Source organism: Aptenodytes patagonicus, chromosome 1 (genome assembly GCF_965638725.1).
Source record: "Aptenodytes patagonicus chromosome 1, bAptPat1.pri.cur, whole genome shotgun sequence".
Classification (NCBI taxonomy): domain Eukaryota; kingdom Metazoa; phylum Chordata; class Aves; order Sphenisciformes; family Spheniscidae; genus Aptenodytes; species Aptenodytes patagonicus.
Window position 1 is genome coordinate 70,606,459 of NC_134949.1, and position 27,356 is coordinate 70,633,814.

At 42.0% G+C, this 27,356-nt stretch overlaps 2 protein-coding genes across 10 annotated transcripts in view; one reads left to right on the forward strand and one right to left on the reverse strand.

Moving 5' to 3' along the window:
- Positions 1-1,687: 1,687 nt before the first annotated feature.
- Positions 1,688-14,349, reverse strand: ATP6V1E1 (ATPase H+ transporting V1 subunit E1). Of its 2 annotated transcripts, none has more exons than XM_076341597.1 (9): positions 14,184-14,349; positions 9,914-9,979; positions 8,267-8,376; positions 7,712-7,778; positions 5,770-5,859; positions 4,358-4,426; positions 3,867-3,961; positions 2,903-2,990; positions 1,688-2,300 (listed from the first exon to the last, which is right to left on the reverse strand). In XM_076341597.1, exons 1-9 carry the CDS (start codon positions 14,214-14,216, stop codon positions 2,238-2,240), a joined length of 681 nt encoding a protein of 226 aa, XP_076197712.1. In that variant the 5' UTR covers positions 14,217-14,349; the 3' UTR covers positions 1,688-2,237. The 2 variants fall into 2 exon arrangements, with proteins under 2 accessions (XP_076197712.1, XP_076197720.1); XM_076341605.1 differs by lacking the exon at positions 14,184-14,349 and adding an exon at positions 12,897-12,988.
- A 1,908-nt stretch (positions 14,350-16,257) lies between these two features.
- Positions 16,258-27,356, forward strand: part of BCL2L13 (BCL2 like 13) — an 80,676-nt gene continuing 69,577 nt past the window's right edge. For 5 of the 8 annotated variants that reach the window (XM_076341785.1, XM_076341768.1, XM_076341803.1 and 2 more), the window contains exons 1-2: positions 16,258-16,439; positions 22,100-22,289. In XM_076341785.1, coding sequence (XP_076197900.1) covers positions 22,169-22,289 — 121 coding nt within the window. In that variant the 5' untranslated portion in view covers positions 16,258-16,439; positions 22,100-22,168. Of the gene's footprint in view, positions 16,440-19,546; positions 19,617-22,099; positions 22,290-24,588; positions 24,731-27,356 lie in introns of those variants that run through there. The other 3 variants (XM_076341749.1, XM_076341738.1, XM_076341759.1) reach the window with 3 other exon arrangements.

The following is a 27,356-nucleotide window of genomic DNA, read 5'->3' on the forward strand; positions in this document are numbered from 1 at the left end:
GAAACAGTAGCACTAGGACAACGTAAAAGCTACACTTTCAAATGACGACGGCCAAATCTAGGCCATTCACTTCTTTAGAGATGACCTTATGATCTGTTTGAAGCCTTTTCATCGAGCATTGGAGCAAATACTCATAGTGCACGTCACCTACCAAAGACTAGTAGCCTTCTCTTCTCTCGCCCCTCCATATTTTATTTTCATACACTGCACTCTATTTCAACATTTAGTTTCTGTTCCTAGCCCTAGCTGTAGAGAAAATAAGGACCCAAATAAATTCAACTGCATTTTCAAAGCACTGGCAGATAGCCTACTGATGAGCTGGATGAAACCATCAGAAAGGACCAAAACAAATCTGTTCAAAAAAGTACTATTTGAACCAAGAAACAACACAGTTAAGCATGCATATGCAAAAGCTTTTCCTTTACTACAGGTGTGTCACAAAACCAGAGCCCAATGCTTAGTCAGGAAGTGCGCTCACTGACCGTTGCAAAGATGAAAGCTGTAACAGTTATCCAAAATCTAGAAAGAGTAGGACTTTAGTCCAGGTACACTTATTGCCCAGTCATAGAGCCATGTATCGAAAAGCAAAGCACTAAAAGAATAAATACCATAACCATCTATGTGGAAAACAAGAACTGGTACCTAAATGCAATAGCAGGGAGCAGTAAAACAAAAAAAACCAACCTTGCTAAAGAATCTTCCTTTGTAAGAGGAAATCAAAAGCATTTCTTCCAGAAACAGATTAAGTAAGTTTGGATTCAGGATTTTCTTAGCAGTCAATCTCCATTTTAGAGAAGCAAGGAAGTAAAAGGCTTATCTAGCATTTAGAGTCTACTTTACACAAGGGCATGCATCTCAGCTTGAGAAGAAAGGGCCTCAGGTTAAAAACACTGTATAAAGCAGCGTTGCTGCAGCTTGGCAAGTATTCTTCGTGGCACAATGTAAAATTCCTACCATTCCTGAATCACTGCAATACTTAGAGAAGATGATTTCAAAACATATTCAAGCAGTAATTCATCAGCTTCTTATTTCCATGAAACAAGTTTCAGAACTGAGCACTAGGTGAATAGTCAGGTATTCTGGCAGAGGCTTGTAGTGTGGAAAGTCACCTCGAGAATTTTTCTGTCCTACACCATAAAATGTGGAGACAATACTGTCATCGCAGCAGAAGCAAAGGAGAAGTAAGCATTAGTAAAACTTAACAGATTAAGTAATGAATATAGTTACGCTACTGTTATTTAACTTAATAGTTACTCTAACAATAGAGAGAATAGTTGCAACAGAGTCAGCTGTTGTTCCTCAAGTCCTGAAACACAATTACTAAAGGAGTATGGTTTGATCTCCTGCACAGAAGCAACAAACCTGTACCTGGAAATGGATTGTATTTGTTATATCTAAAATAGCGCAGTTGTGTTACTCTAATTCTCTCTTGTGAAAGAAGATTGAAGGCCTAAATAGCAAAGCTACTGACCCATTTTTTAGGAAGAATGAAGCTCATCATAGAGTCCTATTCACAAGGCTACAATTCAACATCACTCAAGCAAATAGCTTGACAGTACTCCATGCACTCAAATTCTAGCTTCACAGAACAGTTATTACACACAGCCCTCAAGTAGTAAGTCCTTATATACACAAGCCCACTTTTCAAAGGTTGCTGCCAATCCCCCAGAGAGAAGTTACAAAGAACTCCATACACACACACATTTTTATTTTAATAAATAAAGTTTTACAGGCTCAGGCTTTTTTTTTTTTAATCACATATACAGAACAGAAAAATGCCTGACCAAGTAACATGAATTAAACTACTAACCCTGGGAAGGAACGCATGCCCTCTGTAACACTGAAGACCTTAACTGAAAAGGGATTTCCCATCGGCAGCGTAGTAATTTACTTCACAGATTAGATAACTTGAAAGAGATGTGGCCAAAGCAGAGAGTGACCCTAAAGGGACCATTTGTCCTTATAGAGCCACAACAGTGCAAGAAAAGCCAAGAGCCCAAACGCCTCCATTTTCTACTGTCACTTCTGGATGAATATGTATGTCTTCACATCCCTTAAGCAATACATTCTAACCACAAGTAGAAAGACTAAGCACAGCAGGTATGCAAAATTATTCCATTGAAGAACAGACATTGGATGACACGGTAATGTTATATTTCAAGATTTTAAATTAGCAGATGCTTTTGCATCCCCTTCAGTATGGCAGTGGAACAGATCCCACCTTCTCTCCTAGAGGTTTAGTCCAAAAACTTCCTGTTGGCATTAGCACCAAAGAGAGCCACTCTGATTTCTGGCATCATCTGTTGAGAAAGATTACATCAGTTATATGCAATGGGCAATAAAATTGCTGTACATTCCTCATTGTAGGCACTGTGTAATAGCTAGGCTAGGCTTCAAAATTAAGAAGTCAATTCATCTGAGTTTTCTGAAGCCTTTATCTGATCACACATTGCCTGCTGCTCTTACAGACTTAAAGGATTGCCGATACTGCAGCATAAGAAAGAGATGCCAGAGCTAGTTTTTTTTCCACTAGGGTATAATAAGTCTCAGCCAAAGTTTCTAGCACTCAAGCTAGCTTCAGTAATTCAAGTTAGCCTCAGTATTTCAACATCTTGACTGCAGTGTAGTCACAAGTCTTTCAGTATCGTAATTTCTAAAGTTTTATGCTCATGCTTAATTCAAAAGGGATCATTCTGGGAAAAGCCATGTTTGTTGTAGAGAAGCACAAACAGTAGGTAATTTCCTTCTTTCCATTCAAAAATAACTTCTTACTTGTCATCCGTGTTGAAATCTGATCCCACACGCTATTGTGACTGTTAGCATGTTGGAAACACAGGGGTTTAATTACAAGACAAAACTGGTTAATTATATCGTGTTCACCTTGGCTGTTAGAGAAACTCACCTGCTGGGCTACAAGGTCCAGCCGACTTTCCAGGGTATTGGAAACCTTAATTTTACCATCACTGTTATAGATTTCAACACCTCCAGCACTAGAAAGGAGGAAAAAAAAAAAAATCCATGAAATCCATGGTACATCTCAAAGTCAGAATGTGGCAGAGATATTATCCCAAACCAGTGCTTATAGGCAAGTCAGATATGTAGGTAAGACTTTTATTTTTTAAAAAACAAACTTTTTTTGATCATATCTTAACAGGAGTCAGCACAAAGTGATCTAGTGAAGCAGCAGTGCAAAGCATGTTTGGAGTTATCAAAAGCCACAGCTACATACAAATGTCCTCATTAGCATGATCTAAATGCAAGTGGAGCTATGAAGTCTGCCACTTCAGAACAGCTTCAGACTCTGTATTTTACTATTAATAGACAGCTTTCAGATTTTGGGAAGCGAGGAAGAGTGCTAAAAGTGTTGTTTGCTGGCCCATACATAAAGATCACTGACTATCAGAATACACAGCTTTGTGCCATGTTCTTTATCATACTATACAGAAATAGAGCCTTGCAGACATAACAGACATACACCCCATCAAGTGATTATCCTGCAGCACCTTACGACTCAATTTGCTTCATCTTGAGATAGGAAGCATGGCTACATCCGTATTCGCTCTCTTTAAAAGACCAATAGTTAGTTAAGTTTCTACGTACGGTTATTCTCTACTTCAGTACTGTGAATCAGGCTGGAGGTTGCACAAAACTCTTGTTGACATTTTTGACTGAGACAGTACTTGTCTGGAGGAAACTGCAGGGTCTGTGCTTGATTAATACAAAGACATGCCAAATTCCACTAGAACAGCAGCAGACACACTGTGGGGATATTCCATACACAATTTTCTGAGACTGTCCTAGTAGGAGTTGTGGCTTGAAAAGTTGCATTAAGTTAGTGCTTTATAAAAGACTCCCATTTTCCTTACATTTCCTCTGGCAGGAAGTTGTCTTGGTCAACGTGAATATCCACATCCCTTTTTGTGGCATTTTTGTAGATGGGAATGCTCTTCTGTACAGCAGTCTAGGATACAAGATAAATCTCTAATTAGCATTGACAAATGTTAGTGTACCACTTGGGTTTGGTCACTCATTCATTTGCAGTAATAAAATTAAGGGATTGAGCCCCCCCCCCCTTTTTTTTAAGTAAGCAAATGTATTTCAGTACAGCTTTTGAGCCAAACCAATTATTATTCTTAATATCATAGCACTGTCTAAAGTTTCCTAGGTAATATCCAAGCAAGCAAATGATCCCCAACTTGAAAAGCATACTTGTTCTCTTACATTGTATCTGCAGCAAAAAGTGCAGCAAGCAAAGCTTGTTTTCATGTCACACAGATGGGATCTGAGCAGCAAATATTTGCAGTCAGGTCCCAGCCTTCATGAGCAGGATACTGCCACACTATACTAGGTGTCTTACCTTAACCATAGGGAGATCCTGCTTCCTGCATCGAACAACTATTCTGGGCTCAAGCAGCTGGTAGAATCCCTGCAGAAGATAACCACTACAGTATCAGAAAATTAACATTTTAATTGTCTGAGAATTTTTTAACCCCAAGAAAGGAAAGGAGCTGATGAATTTGAAAACCCAAACCTGACAGTATTAGCCTCTTTTATTTAGTTCTTTGCTTGCAAGTCCACCTCATGCAGACATTCTGAGAGGACAGCACCAGTATCCGGGAAAGAGCCTACAACTATGGATTATGTGTTTCTTTGTTAGCTTCAAGTTTGGAACTTAAGTGCAACTAAACATATGTATCATAGGACTGAGTTTCCCAGACAATGTACATGTATACATAACAATCATTGCTGTCCAAGTAGACTGAGCATGCTGCCAAGCTGACATTCTCCTACAAAGTTCTTGGAGAAGACATGCAGTAGTTTCAGGTGCCTGTTCTAATAACTCCTGCTCTGCAGTTCCTGTAGTAATACATGAGAATAGAATAGAATAGGTTTAGTTCCAGTTGGAAGGGACCTACAACGATCGTCTAGTCCAACTGTGAGTACTGATGAGTACCGATCCCTCACTGGATCAAATCTAATAAGCCAAGACAGATGTGGCCAGCTTGCAAGAGCGAGACAGGTTTGTTTGACATACGGCAATACCAGACCTAAGTGTGACAAAGAAGCCACACTGAATTGGAAGCACAAGCTGGTAGGAAACATTGTTAAGAAAACTGCCATCAAACTGCGGACAGGAGAGCTCGTGGCTGGCTTCTGTGAGAGTTTATAGCAGAAGGACCAATTCATACCAGAAGGTGGCACTGGTGGTCGCACGACTGACCCTGGCCAATGCTTCCTGGATTTTTAGCAGTTAATTTCTGGGGCTTGAGGATGGTATTCTAGGTAAGCAAAGCTTTGATTTCTGCTTTGTATGTCTGTCACGGACACATGCCATACTACAGTAAATTTGTCAAAGCCAGGACTTAAGTCTCAAATGCTGAAAAGATTTTAAAAGCGGATAATTACTGACTTACAGGTTTGGAGAAACAGCTTTTGCCAACGGTGCATTTGATCCCACTAATTACTACAGAAGCTTAAAGTATGCATCCTAAACGTGCATGTTACAATGTATGTGCGCGCATCTGCAATTATTCTTATAATGGAACTGCTGTTTGGTATACCAGGTTTTACACCTCAAAATAAGCTGCAGCCTTATCGGAATCCAAGATTGAAAGATACAGCAGAAGTGATGTTTAAAACTCAAAGATCACCCAGCAACATTTGATCTAGATTCCAATACAACTGTAACTTCCAGTGGGTTATGTTTGAAGAAAGACACCTAGGAGGATGGGGCTGTTATCATCTATTTGTTACAATTTAAATATTTACCTGTAGAACTAGTCCGTCCAGCAGTGTCTGGTACCTGGCAGTATCCTTCACCACCTTGGCAAGTCTCTGCTTGGCCTCATTCAGCAAATCCTACATTCAGAAGAAATCAGATCAGCAGAGCCCATCTGTTTGGCATTTGGTTTCATGCCTACCAACTTTCTGTACTCCTATTCTAGCTATCACACCCTGCCAACACGTAAACGTACACTCCAGCTGGTGTTCATCCAAGCTAGACCTTCATCTCTGTGCATGGCACAATATCCTTTCCAAACAGTTCCCTTCTCCTTGCCCTGATCTGAACCCGTTATAACCTGACAATAATTCCTTTTTCAGGAAAAAGGGAGACCTCAGTAGTAAAAGGATAGTATTTATAATATTAATTCAGACAAACTAAAATATTTTGTAAATCATTCCCTAAGGTAAACTAATAAAGTTGTCCAAATAACTAATCTTTTCAGCTTTGTGGTCGAGCAAAGAAATCTAATCTATCTTTTTATCAAACAATATTCAGGTTAGTTATTTTTTAATTGCAAGTCAAAATTTAAAAGTGAGAGCTTATTTTTAATTTGAAGTAGCCGGTTTTGATTATCTTTATTCAGCAAATCAGTATCAGATGAGATTGAATTTTTAAGAAATTAAGAGTCAATTAAAACAGAGCTCCTAGAACTGAACCATCATAATTACTTCAGATAAAGAAATTGTATGATTTGGTATAAACCTTTCTCTACTGTCCTGCCTCATAGCGTTTAAAAGAAGAGTGCGTGTTAACACAATCAGTACTAGGATATAAGACTATCACAATTTAACGTCACGGTCAAACCTAGTTATACTGTCCACCCTAGAGTAACATAGCATTTCTGGAACTGCTCATCTCTCTTGTTCATGAAAGATGCCAAAGATCTGATAAAGTAAGAAAGAGCTAGCAGCATGTGACTTTAAATGTTTTAAAATGAGGAAGAGTGTTATGCATTACTCAGAAGCATGAGGTTGAGTCAGCTGATAAATGAGGAAGAGATTACCTAACAGAGACTATCACAATAGAGTTAGCTCTTTAGCCACGCACCTTCCTCCTCTCTATGAATACAATCTAAAGTTTGAAACTAGGTTTAAAGAATCAATAAACTGGTGATTTTCTTCTGCTAACTCCCCTTTTTCATGGTAGCATCAACTTGAGCAACATTACCCCATTTTTTATTTTTGACTTCTACAGGTCTCGCTGCTTTTCCAATAGCTCAACAGCACCATCTAGCAGAATATGAACACTTAAACTGTTTCTGAGATGGGGTAAGAGATAATAGACAACCTGCAAGCTGTAGAATGAGCAGAATGAGAACACACTACACGTGGTGTAGTGTACCACATGTGGGGTAAGATAAACATAGTAAGCCTGAACTAAGAGTAAACATAGCCTGCTCTGAGAAATGATCACTCACCCTATACATCAACACACAGATTGGTCACCTACTAGAACAAGAAGCAAACCTTTTCATATACTAGGGGCCACTAAAGGAGACAGACAAACCTGGTTAGTGGTGTTTTAAGCCTACTTGCTTAAGCCATGCCAGATTTAATGCATAAATGTTGCTTCAGGCAAACAGAACTTCAAAGTTCTACCATCCATGCAAGAGAGAGTTCCTGCTCTTTAAAGAAATAAGCTATTGTCCAAATGATAGATAAAACTGCTGCCTGCAGTGTTGCTGGCAGAGAACTGTATCTCCCTAAAAGAGCAGGTAATAGAAACTGTGAAAATAAGCTAAAGCAGACTACTGAAGCTGGTCTAAATCCTTAATGACTTTTCAGAGCAGCTGGGAAAACCATTTTTGTATCTTGAAGCAAATGCCACTCAATCACAAGTCATATTTTTCTTTAGAGAATGGTTAGGGACATTTCCTAACAGATGGTAGGAATAGAACCTCTGAGTCTTTACCACAGAGATACTCACTGCAATAAGGTCATCCCTTGCCTTGAGGACCTTCAGTCTTGCCTGATTCATCAGGTTGGACATCTGACTGCAAGTTGCATGATAAAGTTGAATCAATCCACCAGACTTTGACAGAAGAACTGCAACATTTAACTGCATACTTTACATTTAAAGATAACAATACTACAACATTTAATAACAAAGCCTGTTCACCTGTTTGAATCTGTTTCTGAACCTGCACAAACGATTACAATGCAGAACCCCATCCTTCAGTAAAGACCCACCAAAACTAAACCCGACATGAACATTTGTCCCAGAGTAACAGACCAGGATAGAGTTCTAGACATTAACTACATAAAGAAATATGAAAGATTCTTTCACCACACTTTCTAACAGTTATACTATTGTAGCTCACCTTTGATAATTTCTCCCCAGGAAAAACTAGAAACTCATAATTAGAACTAAATATATTGGCTACAATTTGCCTATTTGACAGGGAAAAAGAGTTTTGTATAAAATTTGCAATAAAATGAGAGCTCAGGCTCTGAAGTCAGCCATCTAACCTAAGCAACTTACATTTTCTTTTGCTGTTCGATTTGTTTCTCCTTCTTTTCGTAATACTCCATGATTTTCAGCCTCTGTGTCTGAACAAGGCGACCCTTCTCAATGTTGAATTCTTCTTCTGCCTATAGTAAAAATTAAATAACTGAAGTGGAAATTGATTCCATGGGCTGAAAAAACCAGAATCAAAATGAAACAGCCATGCTTTCAGAGCACATTCATAGATAAGCTAGGATGATACAGTTTATGGTTCCATATAAACAAAACATTTCAACCAGTACTCAAGTCAAAAAGAGTTCAGGATGTCTTCTGCTGAACTAGAACCTTGCTAACTAAGATACAGCTTATTTTATCAATTGACTGACACGTGTTTCCTTGCAGTATTTAGCACAAAATTACCAAATTTATATATTATATACTGTTAAGCAAAACTCATTTTACCTGAGCTTCAGGTCTGATTTGTTTTTGTAGAATCAGTCTCTTTTCTGGCTACAAGAGATTCTACCTAAAACAAGCTACCCAGCCCTCAGTGTCCACAAATTTCATTACTCTAAGCAATTCTGACACAAGGAGAGTGACAGTATAGCTCTTACTTTTTATAAAGCCTAGCCAGACAGCATGTGAAAACACATGGCAAATTTTCCTATTTATACCTGAGAATCCAGTCTTAACTTGTGACTTCTGTTTGCAGATCATCAGGAATACCTGCTTTAGTATGGATTAAATATTTTTGTAGATCTAAATGTTTAAGGGAGATTAAATATTATTAGTAATATATATGCTGAGTCCAATACCAACAAGATATTTCAGTATTGGTATAACGCAGATTGCTAGGGTTGTAAGGCACCATTAATCCTTTAGTAAACATCTATATTCTTTCACCAGGTTAATATTAAACTCAGTCTCTTGTGGCTTAACCTAAGTGGAGAATTCTGCAAGTAATTCCACTCATGCCTTAAATATAAATTTATGTTTTAGTTCCCCGGGATACCTACTAAATCACATCCAGAATTAAGTCTGCAGGTGGCTACACAGGTTTAGGTACAGTTATGAACCTGCTTACAAACAAACTTTCACCAATATAATTCAATCAGTTTAACTTTCATCTTTTATCATTTTGGTACGTGTATGATGGTTGTGCAAGATTACTAGCATTATTGCTTTAATTTACTACTAATGTCTCTGCCTGATACGCTATGGAAATCAAGCAAAAATTAAAATTAAACCTTCCGGTAATAGCTTGTTATGACAAACCTTAGCAGAATTCATAATTATGCAGAGAATTCCTTTAATCCTCAGTGATGTCAAGTTACATATAGGAGGTGGGGGAAGGTGTTCCACTTAATCCAGTCTATTCACATTACCTCTCAGCTCTCCTGATTGCTTAAAAAAAATGAGTGGACTTGCATATGAATAAATTTATATTTAAGAACCACTAAGAAAACTTTGACCAAAAAATACCTCCGACTTGTTTTGATTTGTCAAAAGCTAACAAATATTAACTTAATTTGATAGCATCACTTTTTGCTATGTAATAACTAAACATGAAGTAAGCTGTAGTTTACAAAAGTGTTCTAGGACTGCTCTGACTGCAACTATCAAAACAGGATGTCAGATGCAGTTTTCCTTTTGCACTTATTGACATTGAACTTCCATTTTTACCTTTGCATCTATTTCTTCAGCCTTTTCATTGGCTTCCTGCTCAATGAAAGCCATCATATGCTTGATCTGTAACAAGAGAGAGAAAAGAAAATGTTTTCTGTTGGAAAGGACTTTGATGAGAGGAAGTATGTATATATTCCTCATTTGTACAGGAGGCCCCTCCATATCCATTTACTAATTCATATAATGTTGTTTTTCAAGGAAATTAAATTGAGCATAAGGTCAAAGAGTCAGTTCATCTTAACACAGATTACAAGAATTATTTTTTTTAAATAATTCTATATAACGCTGTTTCACTGACTGTCATTAGAAGAATGCACTTTAGATATGCAACTATACCAAAAAAACCCAACCCAAAAGTAAATTTGTATAAATGTGAGGCTGGGTATTTTCATTCTTTACTAGTGAGAACAACTTTTTTTTCCCCCAGGATTAGTAAAAACAAAAAATCCTCACACAGTAAAATTAAAGTAGTCTGTTTGTTATGACATTTACATGAAACATAGAAGATTAACATAGAGTCCCTGCTCTACATCAGGCATAGATGGCATTTGAATGAACCTGGGCCTTCCACACTAGATGACCGGTGAAGCATAGCAAAGGGCTACTGACCACTCTGGTCAGATCTGTACAACCAGAAGTTCCTTTACACACCTGAGAAATCTTTCCTGAAAAAATGTAATAAATTCTGTAAAGACTTACAAGGTCATTAAAAAATGCCGCTATATAGAATCATAGAATCATTAAGGTTGGAAAGGACCTTTAAGATCATCGAGTCCAACCATCAACCCAACACCACCACGCCCACTAAACCATGTCCCTAAGCGCCTCATCTACACGTCTTTTAAATACTTCCAGGGATGGGGACTCAGCCACTTCCCTGGGCAGCCTCTTCCAATGTTTCACCACTCTTTCAGTAAAGACATTTTTCCTCACGTTCAATCTAAACCTCTCCTGGTGCAACTTGAGGCCATTTCCTCTCATCCTATCGCTTGTTACTTGGGAGAAGAGACCAACACCCACCTCGCTACAACCTCCTTTCAGGTAGTTGTAGAGAGTGATAAGGTCTCCCCTCAGCCTCCTTTTCTCCAGGCTAAACAACCCCAGTTCCCTCAGCCGCTCCTCATAAGACTTGTTCTCCAGACCCCTCACCAGTTTCATTGCCCTTCTCTGGACATGCTCTAACACCTCAACGTCCTTCTTGTAGTGAGGGGCCCAAAACTGAACACAGTATTCGAGGTGCAGCCTCACCAGTGCTGAGTACAGGGGGACGATCACTTCCCTAAAGGGGAAGTGAACCTTATATGGGAACTTGAACCTTATATGGTTCAAGTCAGAACGACTTTATAAAGTAGTTACATATTAGTTTGGAGGAGCTGGGGAAGGAGACATACAGCAGCACTAGTTGATCAAGACCACATCAAGTATATCACATGCTGTTTTAGAGCCTGGTGTGCACTAATATATTCTACTTGAAGAACCTTTTTGAAACCACCTCAAAACACTATAAAGCACAGATCCAACAGCTCAAAGACACGGAAAGCAATTATACTGAGTTCTGCTTATTTATCACATGCCTTTCTGTGACCAGGCCTAAGTTTAGGTTCACATTTGGGGCAGACTGTAAGGACTCACACCCAACGAAACTGCAACTTTGAACAGGTATAGCCATTTCCAAGGGCAGGTGGAGTGGACCATATACTTGAGCAGAACATAAAAACCTACTGACTTTTTGCTTGCACTTAGAGACGAGACACGTTTTGCAGACAATCTGGTCAAATAAACTTGCAGAAAAGATTCTATTTATATAATCTCATGTTAAAATGAAGTATTTTAGAGAGGTAAGAAAGGTGCCAATGTGAAAACTGAGCCAAAGAGCAGAACAGCACTATGCCCATATAGATGAAAAAACAGAAGTGGACAGACAAGTGGAAGATTTTAAGCATGTGCAGTGGAAGAAGTGAACAATAATATCTACACCCTCAAAATCAAATCAGCAATTTTTCTTTTAATTCCAGTTTGCAACACTTCCAAGTGCATGTCCACCTACAGCATCAGTTTCCTACCCTGCCCGCCTGCTTAGATGACTGGTTAAACCAAGCTTTAGATCTACCTGCATTTCAGAAAGCACAAGAGAGGCATATAAAATAAGGAAATAATTTTGCTGTATAGCCTATTGTTGAAGGAGACTAAGAACTTTTGTATAGCAGTAGTAACCCGTACATTACTGAGTCACTTCTTCCAGTTTGGTTTGGTTTCTGAGTTTTGGAAAAGTCCTTTAAACAGTTCCAGGTGTTCATGAAACGTTCTCTGCATAACGAAGAAGAATAAGATGGAAGCAAGCTGATATGGCATCCATTTCCCCATGTCCGATAAGACTGAACAGCTTTATTTCCTTCAAAATCTGTTGTACTGAAATCCCTTTTTGCTCTTCATAGGAATGAAAAAGAGATCCTAAGTGAGGCTTTCACATCTATAAATAGGATAAGTTTTAATAACACTGACAAAAATATGTATTTTTAAATGAGAGGTTAATTTTAAATGAAGTTAATAACTTTAGCATAATAGTATTTCCTATGGAAAGGAAGAGAGGGTTTTTCCCCATCAGTAGTAGCGTGATTATCCTTTCCATGGGAAGTTCTAGATGTTAGACTGGCTTTAGCTAGAAGTGACTAGCCAGATTAGATGGAACAATCCATTAAACACCTTTGACAGAATAAAGCAAGCAAGTCTATCAATGGGAAAAATTCTTAATTAGAGATGATTTTCAAAGTAAAAATTATTGAAAGCACCATGGCAAGTAGTTGAGAGTTCAGACGACCAGTTAGCAAGTTCATACCAGATTTATACACATGCAGAACTGTCATGCCATCAGCAGCGTTCTCTTTTCCAGTTCAGGAGTGTAAAACAATGACAGGGAAGTTGCAGATGTGAAATGCTATTAGCATTACATGTTTAGTATATCAACAGATCCTGAACTAACCTTTGAAGTTCAGGTCCATGGTGGCTGAGCAAGACCACCCCAATGTCAGCTTTATTTTTATTATCTTCATGGAAGAGGCAGGAAAAAACAAACAAGCTTTGCGGATAAAAGGCAAGAAAATGTAATGTTACAATTCCCTTTTTGCAGAAAGACAACCTACTGATTTTACTTTCAATGTGATGCTTCCTTGCCAAGACACTATGTTTACTGAATGAGAAAGTGAGACATGAAGCACTTATGATGCAAAGGACAAAAGGAACTTGGCTGATCTGCTCATCACCTGTAGAAAACTCCACAGACCAGTGCTGACTGGATCCATGCAGTCTTTAACACAGCACGCCATTTTCAACCCAGCTCAAAGCAGCTCTTTTAGGCAAGGGCAGCGTTTACTGTCAATAAGGACAAAGTGTCCTGCATCAGGAGGAAGTGTCCACAGTCAGACTTCAGGGTTGTAAGTTTCCATTGCAAGAGAAGCCCAGGTTGCACTACTCTGCTTAGGATATAGAAGTGAAAAAGGCATTCAAGAATGCTGAATAGCCTACCCAAATGCTAAGTTACAGCTAATCAGATGTAGTATAGCTATAAGAAAAAAAAGGGATGGAAAGTCCTTAGAGAGCAACATCTAAAAAGACAGTACTTATCTAGGGCAGTGCATTTTATCTGCCTTAAAGTGCAGTTAAACGCTATAGACAGCCTAAAGACTACTCATGATCCCTTTCAGTATAATCTGGCATAATACATCATCAAAATGCTTCAACAAAGTTCCCCAATGGGTGGCCAATCAATCCCATCAGGGAAAAATTCACTTTCTTCAGAAACTTCTCTTCCTCACTAAGATTTCCAGAGGAGATCCTTCCCCTTCACCAACCCTTGCTTTCACAGGAGAGCACCGCTGTTCCACCTGCAGAGCAGGAGACCCTACTCCACAACTAAAACATGAATCAGCCACAGCTGGCTGCAGCCGCTTCTGCTGTTGCAGGTTTCAGAGCTGTCACTATCCCTCCTGCTCCAACTGCCTTTTACCAACCGGATGGCCCTTCAGCTCAGGCACACCTGAACCCCGCACCCAGCACGGCTTCAGGGCAAGGAAGCTGCCTGGAAGCTGCCTCCGCCGCTCCGGCCCAGCCCTCGGTGCCTTTCTCCTCACGCTGGGTCCGTCCTGTCAGCTCGGCCCCGGCAGGGCCGAGCGCAGTGCGGAGGAGGCAGACCTAGCAGCGGCCCCAGGGCCGCCGCGCTGCCCGCTCCGGGGCCGCAGGCTCGCGTTCGGGCTGGGTCCCGCGGCCCTACCTGCTTCTGAACGTCGGCGTCGCTGAGCGCCATGGCGGCGGCGTTGACAGGGTTGGCGGCGGGGCTCGAGGGAAGGCGGCTGGGGCCGTTGGCGACGGCGAGTGGAATCAAATCCGGTTCGGGTCGCAGCTGGTGCTGCTGCCGCTGTGTCACGCCGCCCCGCCCACCTGCTCCTCCGGGCCAATAGAAACCTGAGCTCCGGCGGGCGTCACGGGGGCGGGTCCTTGCGAGTGGCAGACTGCCATCTTGTGGTGGGGGACGGGTCTTGTCGCTAGCGCTCTTCGTGGCTGCCGGGGGAGAGCCCAGCCCCGGCGCGGCCAGCCGGCCGGCGTGGGGGGGGCTTCCTTCGCGCCTCCCTCCGGTGGCAGAGGCGGCAGCCGCCCCTGTAGGCCGAGCCAGAGTGAGGCAGCCGGGTCCGCCGGGCTCTCCCGGCCTGCCGCCGCGCAGATGGCAAGGCTTGGGGGGGGGGGGACAGGCTTGGACGTCAGAGTTCAGCCTAAGAGTTCAGGGGCGCTGCGTGCAGGAGGTGACGTAATCTGTCCCTTGTGCGTAGCGCTTTTAAGGCTCTGGTGGGAATACCGCGTTCAGCTTCAAAAAGAGCGGAGCTACTTCCAAGAAACGCTGTAATGTGTTCAACTCGCAGCAGAGAGAAATTAAACGTGGAGAGAAAGTTGCTTGCAGGGCCCTGAAGCAGATTTCTGCCGGCAGTGCTTTGGGCTCCCTGCCACGGGGACCTTCCATACCTCAAGGCCACTTTCAGCTGTCAATTCTATAAAGCCGTGAAACACTATTTATAAAATCTCACCGTTTTTCCAGCTTTGGACTGGCAGTGAGAGACGAAACCAGCTTCTTTACCCGCAGCTGAGATGCGGGGTAGCGTTACGGAGCACGAAGAGAAAAGCAGAAGGAGGCAAGAAAGGGCTGGCCGAGGGGACGGGAGGGGAAGGGAGGGGAAGGACGGGCCTTGCAGCCGGGAGGCCGGAGGTCAGGCCGACAGGTGGAAGTGGCTGACGGGAAGTCTTGTGACGGGCCCCTCGGGCTGGTTGTACTTTTATGGTCAGCAATTATGGCACCAGCATTTCGTTGTAGGAATACGTGGTGGGCATTCAAAGCATCATCATTATTATTATTATTATTTTCTGTCATTTTGTGATCCAGAAACGTTCAGGACCATTTTCGGATGATGCGCTGATTCTTCAGAGTTCCGATACTGCTTCCAGTGTTTTCTTCATGGCAAGTTTAAAGCAGTCTTCATAACCTGTAGCAGTATTGGTTTATTCTACCTGGCAGGAAGCTTCTATTTCCATTCTGCAGGTACATTTGCTGGAAAAAATAGAACTGTTCCTTGCAAAACAGCGTCAAATCTGGTGTTTGTCATATCCATGCTTCTTCCTGGCTTATCTCAGTTTCCTTCATTTTTCCTGTACCCTTTTTTTTCAGTGTGAAAAAGCTTGTTAGCAAGACTTGTATATAAGCTTTTTCTCGTATTGCAAGTATGTTACAACGCAGGGAGAAAGCTCGCGTTTTGGAGCTTGGGAACGTTTTGCTATTATTTCGGTCAGAATCCAAACGATATTAAAACAGCGGCAGCTTTATTCAGCCTCAGGGGCAGCTTTGCGTTTTGAGGCCCCGACCCAGCTAACCCGCACCTATAGTCGCCTGAACCGGATTAGGGCCGCGGAAACTGACTGCCATCCACTATCGTCCTCGGAATCCGTGTGAGGAAAACGCGAAGGCGTTCATACGCCCTTAGCCCTCCGGCTGCGGTCTCCTTTTGCGTTCGTGCCTTGGAGCGCGGGAAACCCGCTCAGGCCGCTGCCCGCCCCGGGAGAGGGGCTCCCCTCCTCGCCCTCCAGGCGCCGGGCGGGGCAGGGCCGACCCTGCCCCCGTGGCCGCTTGCCGAGGCGGAAGGGCCGGCCGGGCGGCCGCGCCTTTTCCCGCCCCCTCGGGAAGTCACGTGGCGGGAGAGGCGTCCTCCCGGGCCCCGCCCCGCGGCGCGGGCCGTGACGCGCGACACAACCTGCTGTGACGTCGTGCCCCCTTCGCCGTACCCTCTTCCCCGCCCCTCCATCATGGCGGCGGCGGTAAATTAGGGCAGAGCTCGCACCGCCTCGCGCGCGCGCGCGCGCGCGCCCACCACCCCCGGCGGACCGACCCGGAGCAGCGCCGCTCCTCGCCCGGCCTGCCTGCCCTCCCCCCCTTCCCTCCTCCTCCTCCTCCTCCTCCTCTTCCTCTTCCTCCCCGCCCCGCTCGCAGGTGAGGAAGGGGGTGGGGGCGGGCGGGTCATTTATTTATTTATGTGTTTTCCTCTCGCGCCCCCCCGCCGGCCGGGAGTTGGGGCGGGGGAGAGCGGGCACGAGGACGGCGCGGCCGTTGGGTAGCTCGGCGGCCGCGTGCGCGCCTCCTCAACCTCTCCCCCCCCCGCCCGCGTCGTCCGTGAGGGGAGGGGGGAGGCGGCCGCTCTCCGCGGGGTCGGTGGCCGAAGAACTTCCCCGCGGGGGCGGGGCGCAGCGGTGCCCCGCCCCTCGGCGGCCGTTGCCCCCGCACCGTCCCCGCCGTGACTGCGGCTGAAGGACGCGTCCCTCCGTCCCGCCGCGCCCGGGGCGGCCCCGAGGGCCGGCGGCGGTGCCCCCGGCGCGTCCCTGCGGGGCGGGCGCCGCCCTGGAGCGGGTGGCCGGGCCGGGTCCCGCGGTGTGGGAGAAGGGGCCGTGCCCCCTCCGCCCCCGGGCAGCTCCCGGAGGGCGGCGGCAAGGAGAGCCGGCGGCTCCTCCGCTGCAGGGGCTGCGGCCTGCCTGCCCGCGCCTGCCGCTGTAGCGCGTAGGCTGTGGCTCCCGCGCGGACCCCGCCGGCTGACTCATCCCGGCTTTCTGCTCCTTGCCGTTTCTGCCCGGATATAAATATCTCATTCATCGCCGTAGTAACTGAGTCGCTCACGCTGCACTCTCGCAGGCTGCTCGTCCGCTCGGGCTCTGCGTTTGTCTGGCGCCGTTGAAACTTACAGGGAGCCCGGGGGCTTCTGCCTTACCTGCCTGTCCTCTTGCTCGCTTTCAAATCCAAATAGCGCTTGGCAAATTAAAGAAAAAAGTGAGTGAAAACTTGTTAATGAGAGCTGGGTTTGTAATGATTTAATATTGTGGTAAGACGGTTTAAAGCTGGAAAAGATTGAGAACCTTTATAGTGGATAACTCATGTAGTTTTTGTTTTTCTTCCTAAACGAGAAATTAAACTATCTGCCTAGAGTGCTCACTTAATTACATTTCCCTCTAAGGCCAGCTAAAACCACTGCTCAGATAAATGACTATCATATTTTCCAGTATTTCTATCCATTAAGTGCCACTAGAGGATCAGTAATGGATGCAGTATTGATTCATTTCCAGTAGAACTGACATGTTTGAACTCAGTAGCTCTCAGTTTATTAAAAACAATCTCCTAGTCATACCATCACATATTGTTGGAAAAGTACTCTGAAGAACTTATCTTCCAACTTGATCTCAATCGGGTGCTTTGAAAAGTCCTACCTGTTACGTGAAGTGTTTTCAAAGACAAGCTGCTGCAAGGTTAAACTAGTCCATACATGCAAGTCTCATCCAAAGTCCCCACACAACCCTTCTGGTAAGGTTGCAGAGCACTTGAATATTTTCCATCTTGTTGATACGGGGTGTGGTTTTGCAGACCTGCAACTCCTTGAAATTCAGTACATTTGGATAAAGAGCACTTGTATAAGTGTAAGGCTGTAGATTAGAGTGAACTGAGAGTGGTTACCTGTTGCAGAGATTGATATCAGGATGATGACCCAAACCTGTGAATATATCAGTGGCACACTGCCCTAAAAATGATTTGAACTCCAGTGCTACCGTTTGGTTGCCTCGCTAAATCTCCCTGTCCGTGCTTGGGTGAACACTTGCTGACTGAGACCATGCGTGCTTTGAAATAATTCTCCAGCAGCAGGAAGCATTCTGCTAGAGCGGTGGTCTAGGATGATTAAGTTTGTAGCCGGTAAGTGAGGCTTGGTAACCTGGGCTGTAGCTGGGAACTGCATCCAGCCCTGGATTCACTCTGTTTTCAAGTGGGACGGTCATGGTGGCGGTGTTATTTGTAAAAAGAAGGCAATCTGTGACTGCGCTGTTGTTTCTGGACCTGTGCTTTTAGTGCATTAGAAATTGGTAGCTATATTGATCACCTACTGTTTTGTTTATAAACGTGCAGCAAAATACAAGGCTACATCTCTAAATGCAAAAGGCAAGGCTCTGACCTGCAACAGTCGAATAGATGCGCAGTAGATCTTGGTGGCAGCTGGTGAACTGTTCTTACGGGCAGTATCATAATGCTGTTGCATTTTGTCTTTTGAATGATGCACGGTAAACGTAGCTTGATGCACGCTAGGATTTTGCAGATAAGGACTGAAACATAGCAGAGCCTCATCGCCAGGGGATTATGTTCACTGTATTCATTGGTAGACTTGCGTTGCCTGTTATCTAACGTATAACTGCTGTGGATTAGAATGTGACAGATTGCACGAGGAAATGTCAGTCTGACTGGGACTCCTGTTCTCAGGTCGGCTGAGCAGTTCAGCCCACATGAAACAAGCGACAGCAGGGTTGGAGGAGTAGCAAGCTAAGTAAGCTTCAACGAGTGTAGCCTTTTATTCTCCCAAGGGTGCAGGAATTGAGAAGGGTGAAGTTTTTTGCAGGGAGTAATTGGTAGTAATTTTGATCTCTTTAGCTTTTTAAGAGGCAATATTCTTGCACTGAATCTGTTAGACCAGAAGTAACCCTCTTGCCCTTGCTTTGAGGCTTACATAGTCTGTGTAATGCCTTATTTCCTCGGCTCCATCACATCTCCCATACAAGCCTTTGTCTTATTGTCTTAAACAGTTTCTGGACTCTCTTCCATTTTACTCCTGTAGTGGAAAGCTCTCCTTCCTCTGATCAGGTCTCTCAAGCTGCATGTCCTTTTTTAACCCCACTCATTCCTGAAAAATGGCCTTTTCTGAGATATTTACAGTATCTGAGTCAATATTTCTCTATTTCTTTTTGTAAACAAAACAGTCATTCACAATTCAAAATGAGTAATTCAGTTGCTGTGCTGTGGGCTTCTCTCAAAGGAGGACCAGTGATTCTGAAGTGCATTCCCAGTCTGACATTCTTTTATGTGAAGCTGAAGATATTTCTTCCATTCAAGTTCTTAAGTCTCCCTTCTCATTTCAGTATAAAACTACCTCTCAGAATATATTGACCAAAGTGATTACTTTTTTTCATCCAAAGCTTTTTTTCTTCATTCTTTTCCCAGGGAAACATTAACCACTATTTAAATAAGCTGTGGTCTGATTCTCTCTCTCTTTTTTTCTTTCCTCCTCCCTCCAGAGTTGCTGAGCTAAGCACGCTGAAATTTTCGTGAATTAGGCCTCACTGTTGCACATGGATCACTGTGCTGGTATGGAGTCTCATGCTTGTTTTGATCGACTGTTTTTTTCTTTCATTTTCTGCATTGATTTGGAATTATATTTTGAAGAATAATCTTTGTTATATGTTCAGACTTGTTCTTTGATCCTCAGCGTAGTGTCTGGATGTCTCTGGACCATCCGTCAGACTGATTCTTTCAGGACAGATCAGTTCATGTTGTCTGGAAGGGATCCCATTCACTGTGTAGGTGTTGCGAGAAGCGTGTTGGTTTCAGGACTGTGGATCTCCACTGAACAAACCAGAACTGAAACGTGCTGGGGAGCTTTTGCTTTTTGGTGAATGGCATCTTTCACACCTGGTGATGTGAACATAATGTGGTGATGGCATCTGGGGATCTGATCTGAAGAGCAGATCTATTGTTAAAGGATCCTAAAGTCTTCTGAGCAGTTTTTTGGGTTTTTTTTCCAAATCTCCCTGCTTTATGAAAGTCTCAGTTTATGGAAGTGGCTGAAGGGTAACTGTATTGTGCAAAAGCTGTGCTTATCCTCTGCCTTAATTTCTTACATTTCTGAAGCATGATACGTTGCCTGTAGAGCACTCTGGGATGGGAGAGGCAACATAAATGTAGGATTACTGCTCCAAGGGAAGAGGGTTGAGTGTTGGCTCAAAGTTTCGACATTGGTTCCTTCCTATATAAATCACTACCTTGGTTCAAGCCATAGCAAAGACTCAACCGAATCTCTCTGGTTAAGTACTTCAGGCATTTTGAAATACATGGCAAGAGGCAGAGCTTCCAGAGTATAGTCTTCATGAAAGAGTCCTCTCCTGTTTTCAATACTGAGTGAGTTTCAGAAACTGGAGTTGCTGAAGATTAACAGAAGAACTTAGCCAATTTTGCACCAACTCTTTTTCTTCTGCAGCTTTTAGTTTGACGGATAATTTTTTCTTTGCCAAGCTACCTACTCACACAGTAACCATGCCGCAGCACAGTTAATAGTTCTGTTTATCCTCAGTAACCAGTTGTGCTGCTATTAATCTGAATTCCTTTCCAGGGAGGAGGGGGGTTAGAAGTTAGCCCAGACGTCCTGCATAGCTAGACAGGTCGATGCTTTCCTTTTGCTTGCTCTGTTTATTATTATTATTCTTAATCTTGAGGCTACATTTGCAGATTGTGCTTTGGTTTGGGAACCTGGTTCTCTCAGTCTCAAGGCATTTCCAATGTAATCAGGAACCCTCTTGAGATGTTCCAACTCCTGCTCCACGTATATAGCATTTTTCTCATTCAAACTCCTTTAAGCTTTAAACTTGGCTTAAATATTTCTTCTAAATGTAACTGCACTCTCACACTAGTAAATTGTCTAGCTCCTTCGGTATCTGTTAAGTAGCTGTTCTGTAGTGTGAACTTTTCTGCATGCCTTTCAGGTAGACATCCATTCTGATGGCCAAGAGTGGACTACTACTTGTTTGGGAATGACTCTTTGAAGTGATGAAGAACTTAATTTTGAGAGTTTATCTTAAAGCCCTAAATATTGTGATTTGATTCATCAAGTAGATTGTGCGTTGGACATAGTTATCCAGACTGTTCCTAATATAAAGAGCTAAAAGATGTTGATTAATCTGAAACTTCTTTTGAATCTGTTTTATGGCTTTTTCCCCACTTCCCATGTTGCCTTCTGAAATATTTTTTCCCCCTTGTTCTTTATGGCTGTTTAAATTTCTCTCTACCTTCATTTTTCATTATTGGAAAAACTTCTTATTTGGATGTTTGAAAAAAGCGACAAAACAAATAAAGTAAAAGGGGGAAGGTCTTTGGCCAAATGTTGCTGTTAGGTGTGGATTTCTGTTTTTTAAGTATTAATGTCTGGGTGAGAAATCCAGGACACACAACCATCTGTTCTTCCAATCCCTACAATGAATGTGGAATTTCCTCTGTTGACCATATGTTTTCCATTGCTGTTGGAACAGTAAAATGATTCAAGGCAATTGTGGTCACTTTTTCCGCATTAAAATTTTTAAGCATCATAATAGAGAATCTGAGAAAGCGGAGAATTGGGAAAATGCTCATCGGAGGCTTAGGGGAAGAGAGACTCCTCAGAACCTGTCTTTTTACCTCAAATCGCAGTTAACTAAGTCTTCAGAATCCCTCAAAACCTCTTTGCATGAATACATGTGTATTTTTGTGTGTGGTTGAGTTGGGAGGCATTAGGAGGCAGACACACGGTGAGGAACTGTTCAGTCTGCTTTAATGTGAGAGTACATATGCCAAGCAGGAGTGAGAAATGCCATGGCATTTCTCCCCAGTCCTGCACCCTGGCAGCAGGCCCTGGGCGCTGGACTGGGGGGCAGTTGTTTTTACTCTGCACGGTTCTTATTAAAATAAGAATGCATAGGATATCAGGGCCAAAACCTGGATATTACTTCACGATTGTTACATAATTCCTTGTTATGTATGAGTTCATGACCTGTTGTAGCCTTATAAAATAACAAACAAAACACTCTCTTCTTTCCTTACAGCCTTCCTCAGTTACCCAGAGAAAACCCTACGTGCCCCATAAGAGCACTGCCACATTGCAAGCCAACCCGATGGCGTCCTCTACTGCTGTGCCTGTAGGATTTCACTATGAAACAAAATACGTAGTTCTCAGCTACCTGGGACTTTTATCACAAGAGAAGCCACAGGAGCATCCTCCTCCTTCAGCTCAAGGTAATAGTTACATATTCATCTGTACCTGTTTACACATGCAACTATTTTTGCAATTGGTTCTTCAACTGTTTGTGCATGGGTGCAGAATGTTAGCCCGATGTTTAGTGTAATGCATCTCTTATTTTATTCATTTAAAATAATGGGAAGGGATGCTGATGGAAACAAAGCTGTTTGTATTTAGATTACTGTTTTAATTTGAGCTATGCCAGGGCCGACTGGTGTTGATGAAGCAAATCAGTGGTTTTAGTAGCTGTCTTCAGGTTAGGAGGGATGGATATATATTACCTTTGTTGAGGCATCTTGAGAATTTGAGCCCATGCTTGCTTTTTTTGGGAGGCAAGTGGAGGTAAGCAGGAGTGAGGTGGTGTTTACCAGTATAAACTCCGATCGATGACATGAGCAATCTCATGTGCTAAATAGTTTTGCCCTATTATGTTAACGCCTCTGTTGTTGTCAGTCAGTGGTAGTGCAGAGATGTGAGGCTTAACCTGGCCTGTGCTGCACCTGTTTGTTTATTTATTTTTAAGAAGTCAAGGACTGCATGGAGTCAGACAGAGTCAGATGTTTCTTCCAGAACAGATTTATGCTATATGCATAAAGGTTAAATAAATAAATAGGAGGCAGAATAAAAGAAGTTTGATTGGTTGTGTTTCACATAAACCTACGTAGTAAAACTTCCTGTATTTTGTGGTGGCGAGCACTTAAACAATGTTGTTTGTCAAGATTGTTTTGGTGGCTTGTCACTTCTTAATGACGTTTCAGTCACTACTAGTTCCTGTGATTCAGAATTTATTCTGATGAAAGGTGTATTAAAAAAAAAAGGTCTTCAGAATCTTTTTTTCTTGAACAAGCTTTTAAGAATGCATACTCTGTTACTTACTGAACTTACCTGTCATGAAATGAGAAATTCTTGAAAAGAAAAGATAGCATCAAAGTTATGACAGAAGTAATTTTATCAGTTTGGCATTAAAGCATATAGCATAATCTAGCATATGCTGGTTATATTATATATCATTTACAAAATTAATCTTAGTATATTTGAGGTATGTCTATTACTTCCACTTTGACTGCATCTGTGGTCCATGAAAGGAGAGGTACCTTGGTGCCAAGAAGCTGTTTCATAAAACCCTTTGTTGGAAAATGTGCTTATTTTAGCAATAACGTCTCGTTATGAATATCCCATCTGGGATAACTGGTCTATAACTGGAAATGTATTGAGTACATGTAAAGCTACAATGTGGAAGAGGCTGCTTTGTTCTGTAAATGCAAGATTCAGAAAGGAAACTGTTAGTCTTAAAGCTTTTTTTTAATAATTTGGCTGTAGTTACCTTTGAAATATTTGAAAATTGAGGGGAAACCTTTCAACTGATTCTTATTACCTCTAAGAAATATTTGAATTAAAGAGCAATATTAAAACTGTATAAAGAGGAAGCTACAAATGCTTAAATAAAAATTTTGTAGTCAGTTAAGAGGACTTTTAAGTTCCTGAGTAAAGATAACTGTTGAGTCTGCTTTTCAGATATTATTTAGATATGTTAGCTTGTGTGACAGCAGGCTGTAGTTGGTTTTGCTGTTAAAACACTCTAAAGCATTGATACTTTCCAAATCTGTTCTTTCATCCTCGTTGCTTTAAACCTTCTCTTCTAAACAGGAAATTCTCCTACATTTCCCCCACCCTCACTCCCAAAACTAGGCAGTGAACACAACTTCTCCTCCCCTGGTCATCTTTCACTGTAATTATTTGATCTCTCTTTCAGTGTTTTTCCTGCTTTCTGATCAAAGACTCTGGATAAAATAATTTTCCCTTTTAATCTGCCATGTTGTTTCTCACTCTCTTTTGTAATGCCTTGGATGGACTTCAGGCTGTTATTGAACTAAGTGCAAACACTTTATCCTTCTGCTTCAGGATTTGTTTCATTCTTTCCTAACTCACTTCTCCTGTTGCTTTTCTGCTTTCCACGCTTCCAACAGCTTTCATTTGTCTGACAGTTACTTTTTAAAAATCCTTTCTCCTACTTCTTCTCTCGTTGCTTGTAATTGAACAGTTGTTTCAGGTGCACTCTGAGGGTATGTGTGGTAACAGCCATGTGTTTCTTTTGAAGTAGCGTATGCATCTTCTTTGAATATTAAGTAATTTATATATACTGTCTGTATCTCCTTGTTGTCTGGCATGTGGCTGATGCCTGCTTGCGGAGAGCTGTACCATAGCACTCTGCTCTATATGCTCTATATTCTCCCCTAGGGAGACAGCGAGAGAAGAAGCAGCCCATAATGGATATTACCTGTACTGCCTAATGCACTGCTGGAAGGTAGCTGGGTATTACAGTAAGAAGCGTGGTATGAGAGACCTGGTTAGAACAAAAGAGATGCGAAAGCCAGTAAATGAAAATGAATAGCTGTTGTGTAGAATCCCATCATGAAGAGGAAACTTCTGTTTTTTGGTAAGGAAGACATATGAGGGGTGGCAACAGTATGACATTACATTGTGCTTGTCAGTGTGTTTTTCAAGCAGTGTCATCAACCATTGATACGATATCTTGACTGATCCCATGTTCCTTTCATTGATGATTTTTGTGGTACTTTAAAACGCTGGTCAGTAGTCTTTCTACTCTCTGTGGCTGAACGCTGTTGATCTATGAATTGAGAGGATTCTGATACAAAGTACCTGTCACTTTATCTTATTTTGCTTTAATTTGGTTATTGTCCTGACAGACCTTTCATGGGAAACAGTTGAGGCAGTGATGTTTGGCTATTGCCTGTTCTGATTTTAGTTGATGTTCTCTATTTTATGTGTTTTGTTCGTATGAGGTATTGACTCTGGTATATGGTACTTTCCCTTCGTATATTTTTCTTAGATCCAAATAAGTCCTTACTCTTTGTCTGATTTCTGTATCATGTTACAATATAAGGGGAGTATCCAGAAAGGCTGGCTTTGTCCTCACTATGTTAATCTCTTTCAAGTCTCCTGCAGTATTGGAGAGTGAAGGACTCCTCTAGAGGGCGGTTCAGAGCAGGATCCTGATTACAGCCACCTTCTATCACCCGCTGGAGGATCTTCTCTCTTTCCATTGCATGTATACAGAACGTGGCAAAATAAGGCACACTAGGTGTAGTTAGTATTTCCGTACCTCCCTTGAGTCTCCTTCTACAGCAGTCTTCCAGATTTCAGTGAAGTTTCAACACTCCAGTTAAACTAGAAAATGTATCTGATGGCTCAAAAAACCAACCAAAAAAGCGATCTTTCCCAACAGGAGTGGTACTATTTTATCTCTGCTAGAACTGGCAGGAGAAGTTGAATGCTTTTGTCCATTCCTCTCCCTTTCCTCCTATGGTCATCTCCCCCTTGTTTTCCTGCATTTCATGCTAGAGACTTCTTTTTCTGATGTATGTCTTTTTGTTCCAAAAACTCAGATAAGAGTAAATCTTTAAGCTATTTGTTAGATTTCATCTTAAAACTTCTCACTTTTTGCAGACATAATATGCTTTAATATGCTTTACCAGAGTGATGGTTTTCGGAGGGATTTTATTTAGTAAAGAGAAAACTCAGACAAATTACATAGAAAATTACCTCATTGTATTTCCTTTTGGATCTCTTGGTTGGTCTTGATTTTGGTGCAAGAAAGATGGCTTCAATTAGAAAAGCTAAAAACACTGGTGACTTCAAGCAAAGAAGGCCGATCTTTAAGTCAACATCTGATTACTACTTCAAAAGTTTTATTTACATAGCTCCTCTTCAGTGCAGGGACTGAAGAGACAACCATCCGCAGTATTCCAGGCTCTTGAAAGAAAGGCAGTTTTATCGGACAAACCAATCTTTTGACATTACAGCTCTATAGCATTCTGTAGTGGATTTCAGTGTCTCCAGAGGAAAATCCGGCAACTTTAGCTGGGCAATATTTTGAGAGATCACTTCTATTGCAGTTTTGGCAGAATAGTGATTCTGCATAGCACCCACTTCAGTGTATTTAAAGCAAAGTCCATCAGCAGTAAACTTTGTTACTTTTTTGGTAGGTTTTCAGGTAGGTGAATAATACAAATTGCTTGGATAAATCTGATAAAACACACATGATAAGATATCATCTGTGTAAGTTCATGTGGTTTGAGGCAACAGATGAGTACAATTATTTAAAATGTGTGTGGAAGCTCTCAGTTATCTGTTTATTAGATTGTGGAAAGCTGCTTTAGTATTTTTTCAGAACTCCTGTAGTATCTATAACTACTGGTTCGTACACAGAAAATAAATATCAAGTATTGGAAAACATTTCTACATTTCCCCCCGTGAAGTTCACGCTCATATAGAAGCTTCCAGTCTGCTGCAGTTAGTGCTACTTACTTTTTAAGTGAGTCGAAGTACTTTGATTTTGTGATTCAATATATTTGTATTATAAATGCTGCTTTATGTTTCACCAAGGAGTAATTTTTAGTGTATTTCTGGTTTTTAATCTACTTCCCCATGGTTTGACCCTATCCCATGAGCCTGTGGCCATAATGAAGATTCTTAATGAAAGTAGTTTTCCTGTGTTTTCCTTGACAGAATGAGAAATTTTAAATAATCCCTTGGCTTTCGTAGCATCTGGAAGATTTATAATCAATGCCACTACTGCATGGTGGCATAGCTTACTCAAGAGGTGAACAAGGTTTTGACAGTTTTACAGTTTCCCTGAGGTGTATGCTAGTCACAGTACTTTAATCCAATTATTTTGCACAATGTTCTTTTAACCATTTATTATCTGTTTTGGAATTGCTGTATGAAGTGCTGTATATATTCAATGAGCAAGCCATTTTAGTGGTTTCTCACACACATTTCTTACAGCTGAGCAATGTTGAATGGGATATTGGGAGGGATGGGTTTTACGTTTATTTGTTTACGTGCTTTGGTTAGAAGTGAACTCTCACATCTCAGGAAACACATTTATAGATAGGCAGAGATGGTCAGGTTTCGTGCATTGTGGGTGAGCTCAAGGCTCTTTAGTGGCCATCCCAAATCTAACAATAGTACCTCTTTTATATGGTTTTGACCGTCATGGGTGGGTTACCTGCTGTTGTTTATGTCATCAGGTGGCTGTT

Excerpts from the sequence above, each read along its gene's own strand:
- ATP6V1E1 (XM_076341597.1), bottom strand. The coding sequence starts at position 14,216 with ATGGCGCTCAGCGACGCCGACGTTCAGAAGCAG. Across the intron at positions 7,779-8,266 it reads ATCGAACAGCAAAAGAAAAT|TCAGATGTCCAACCTGATGA; the intron begins GTAAGTTGCTTA and ends TGCAACTTGCAG. Across the intron at positions 2,301-2,902 it reads TGGACCTTGTAGCCCAGCAG|ATGATGCCAGAAATCAGAGT; the intron begins GTGAGTTTCTCT and ends CTTTCTCAACAG.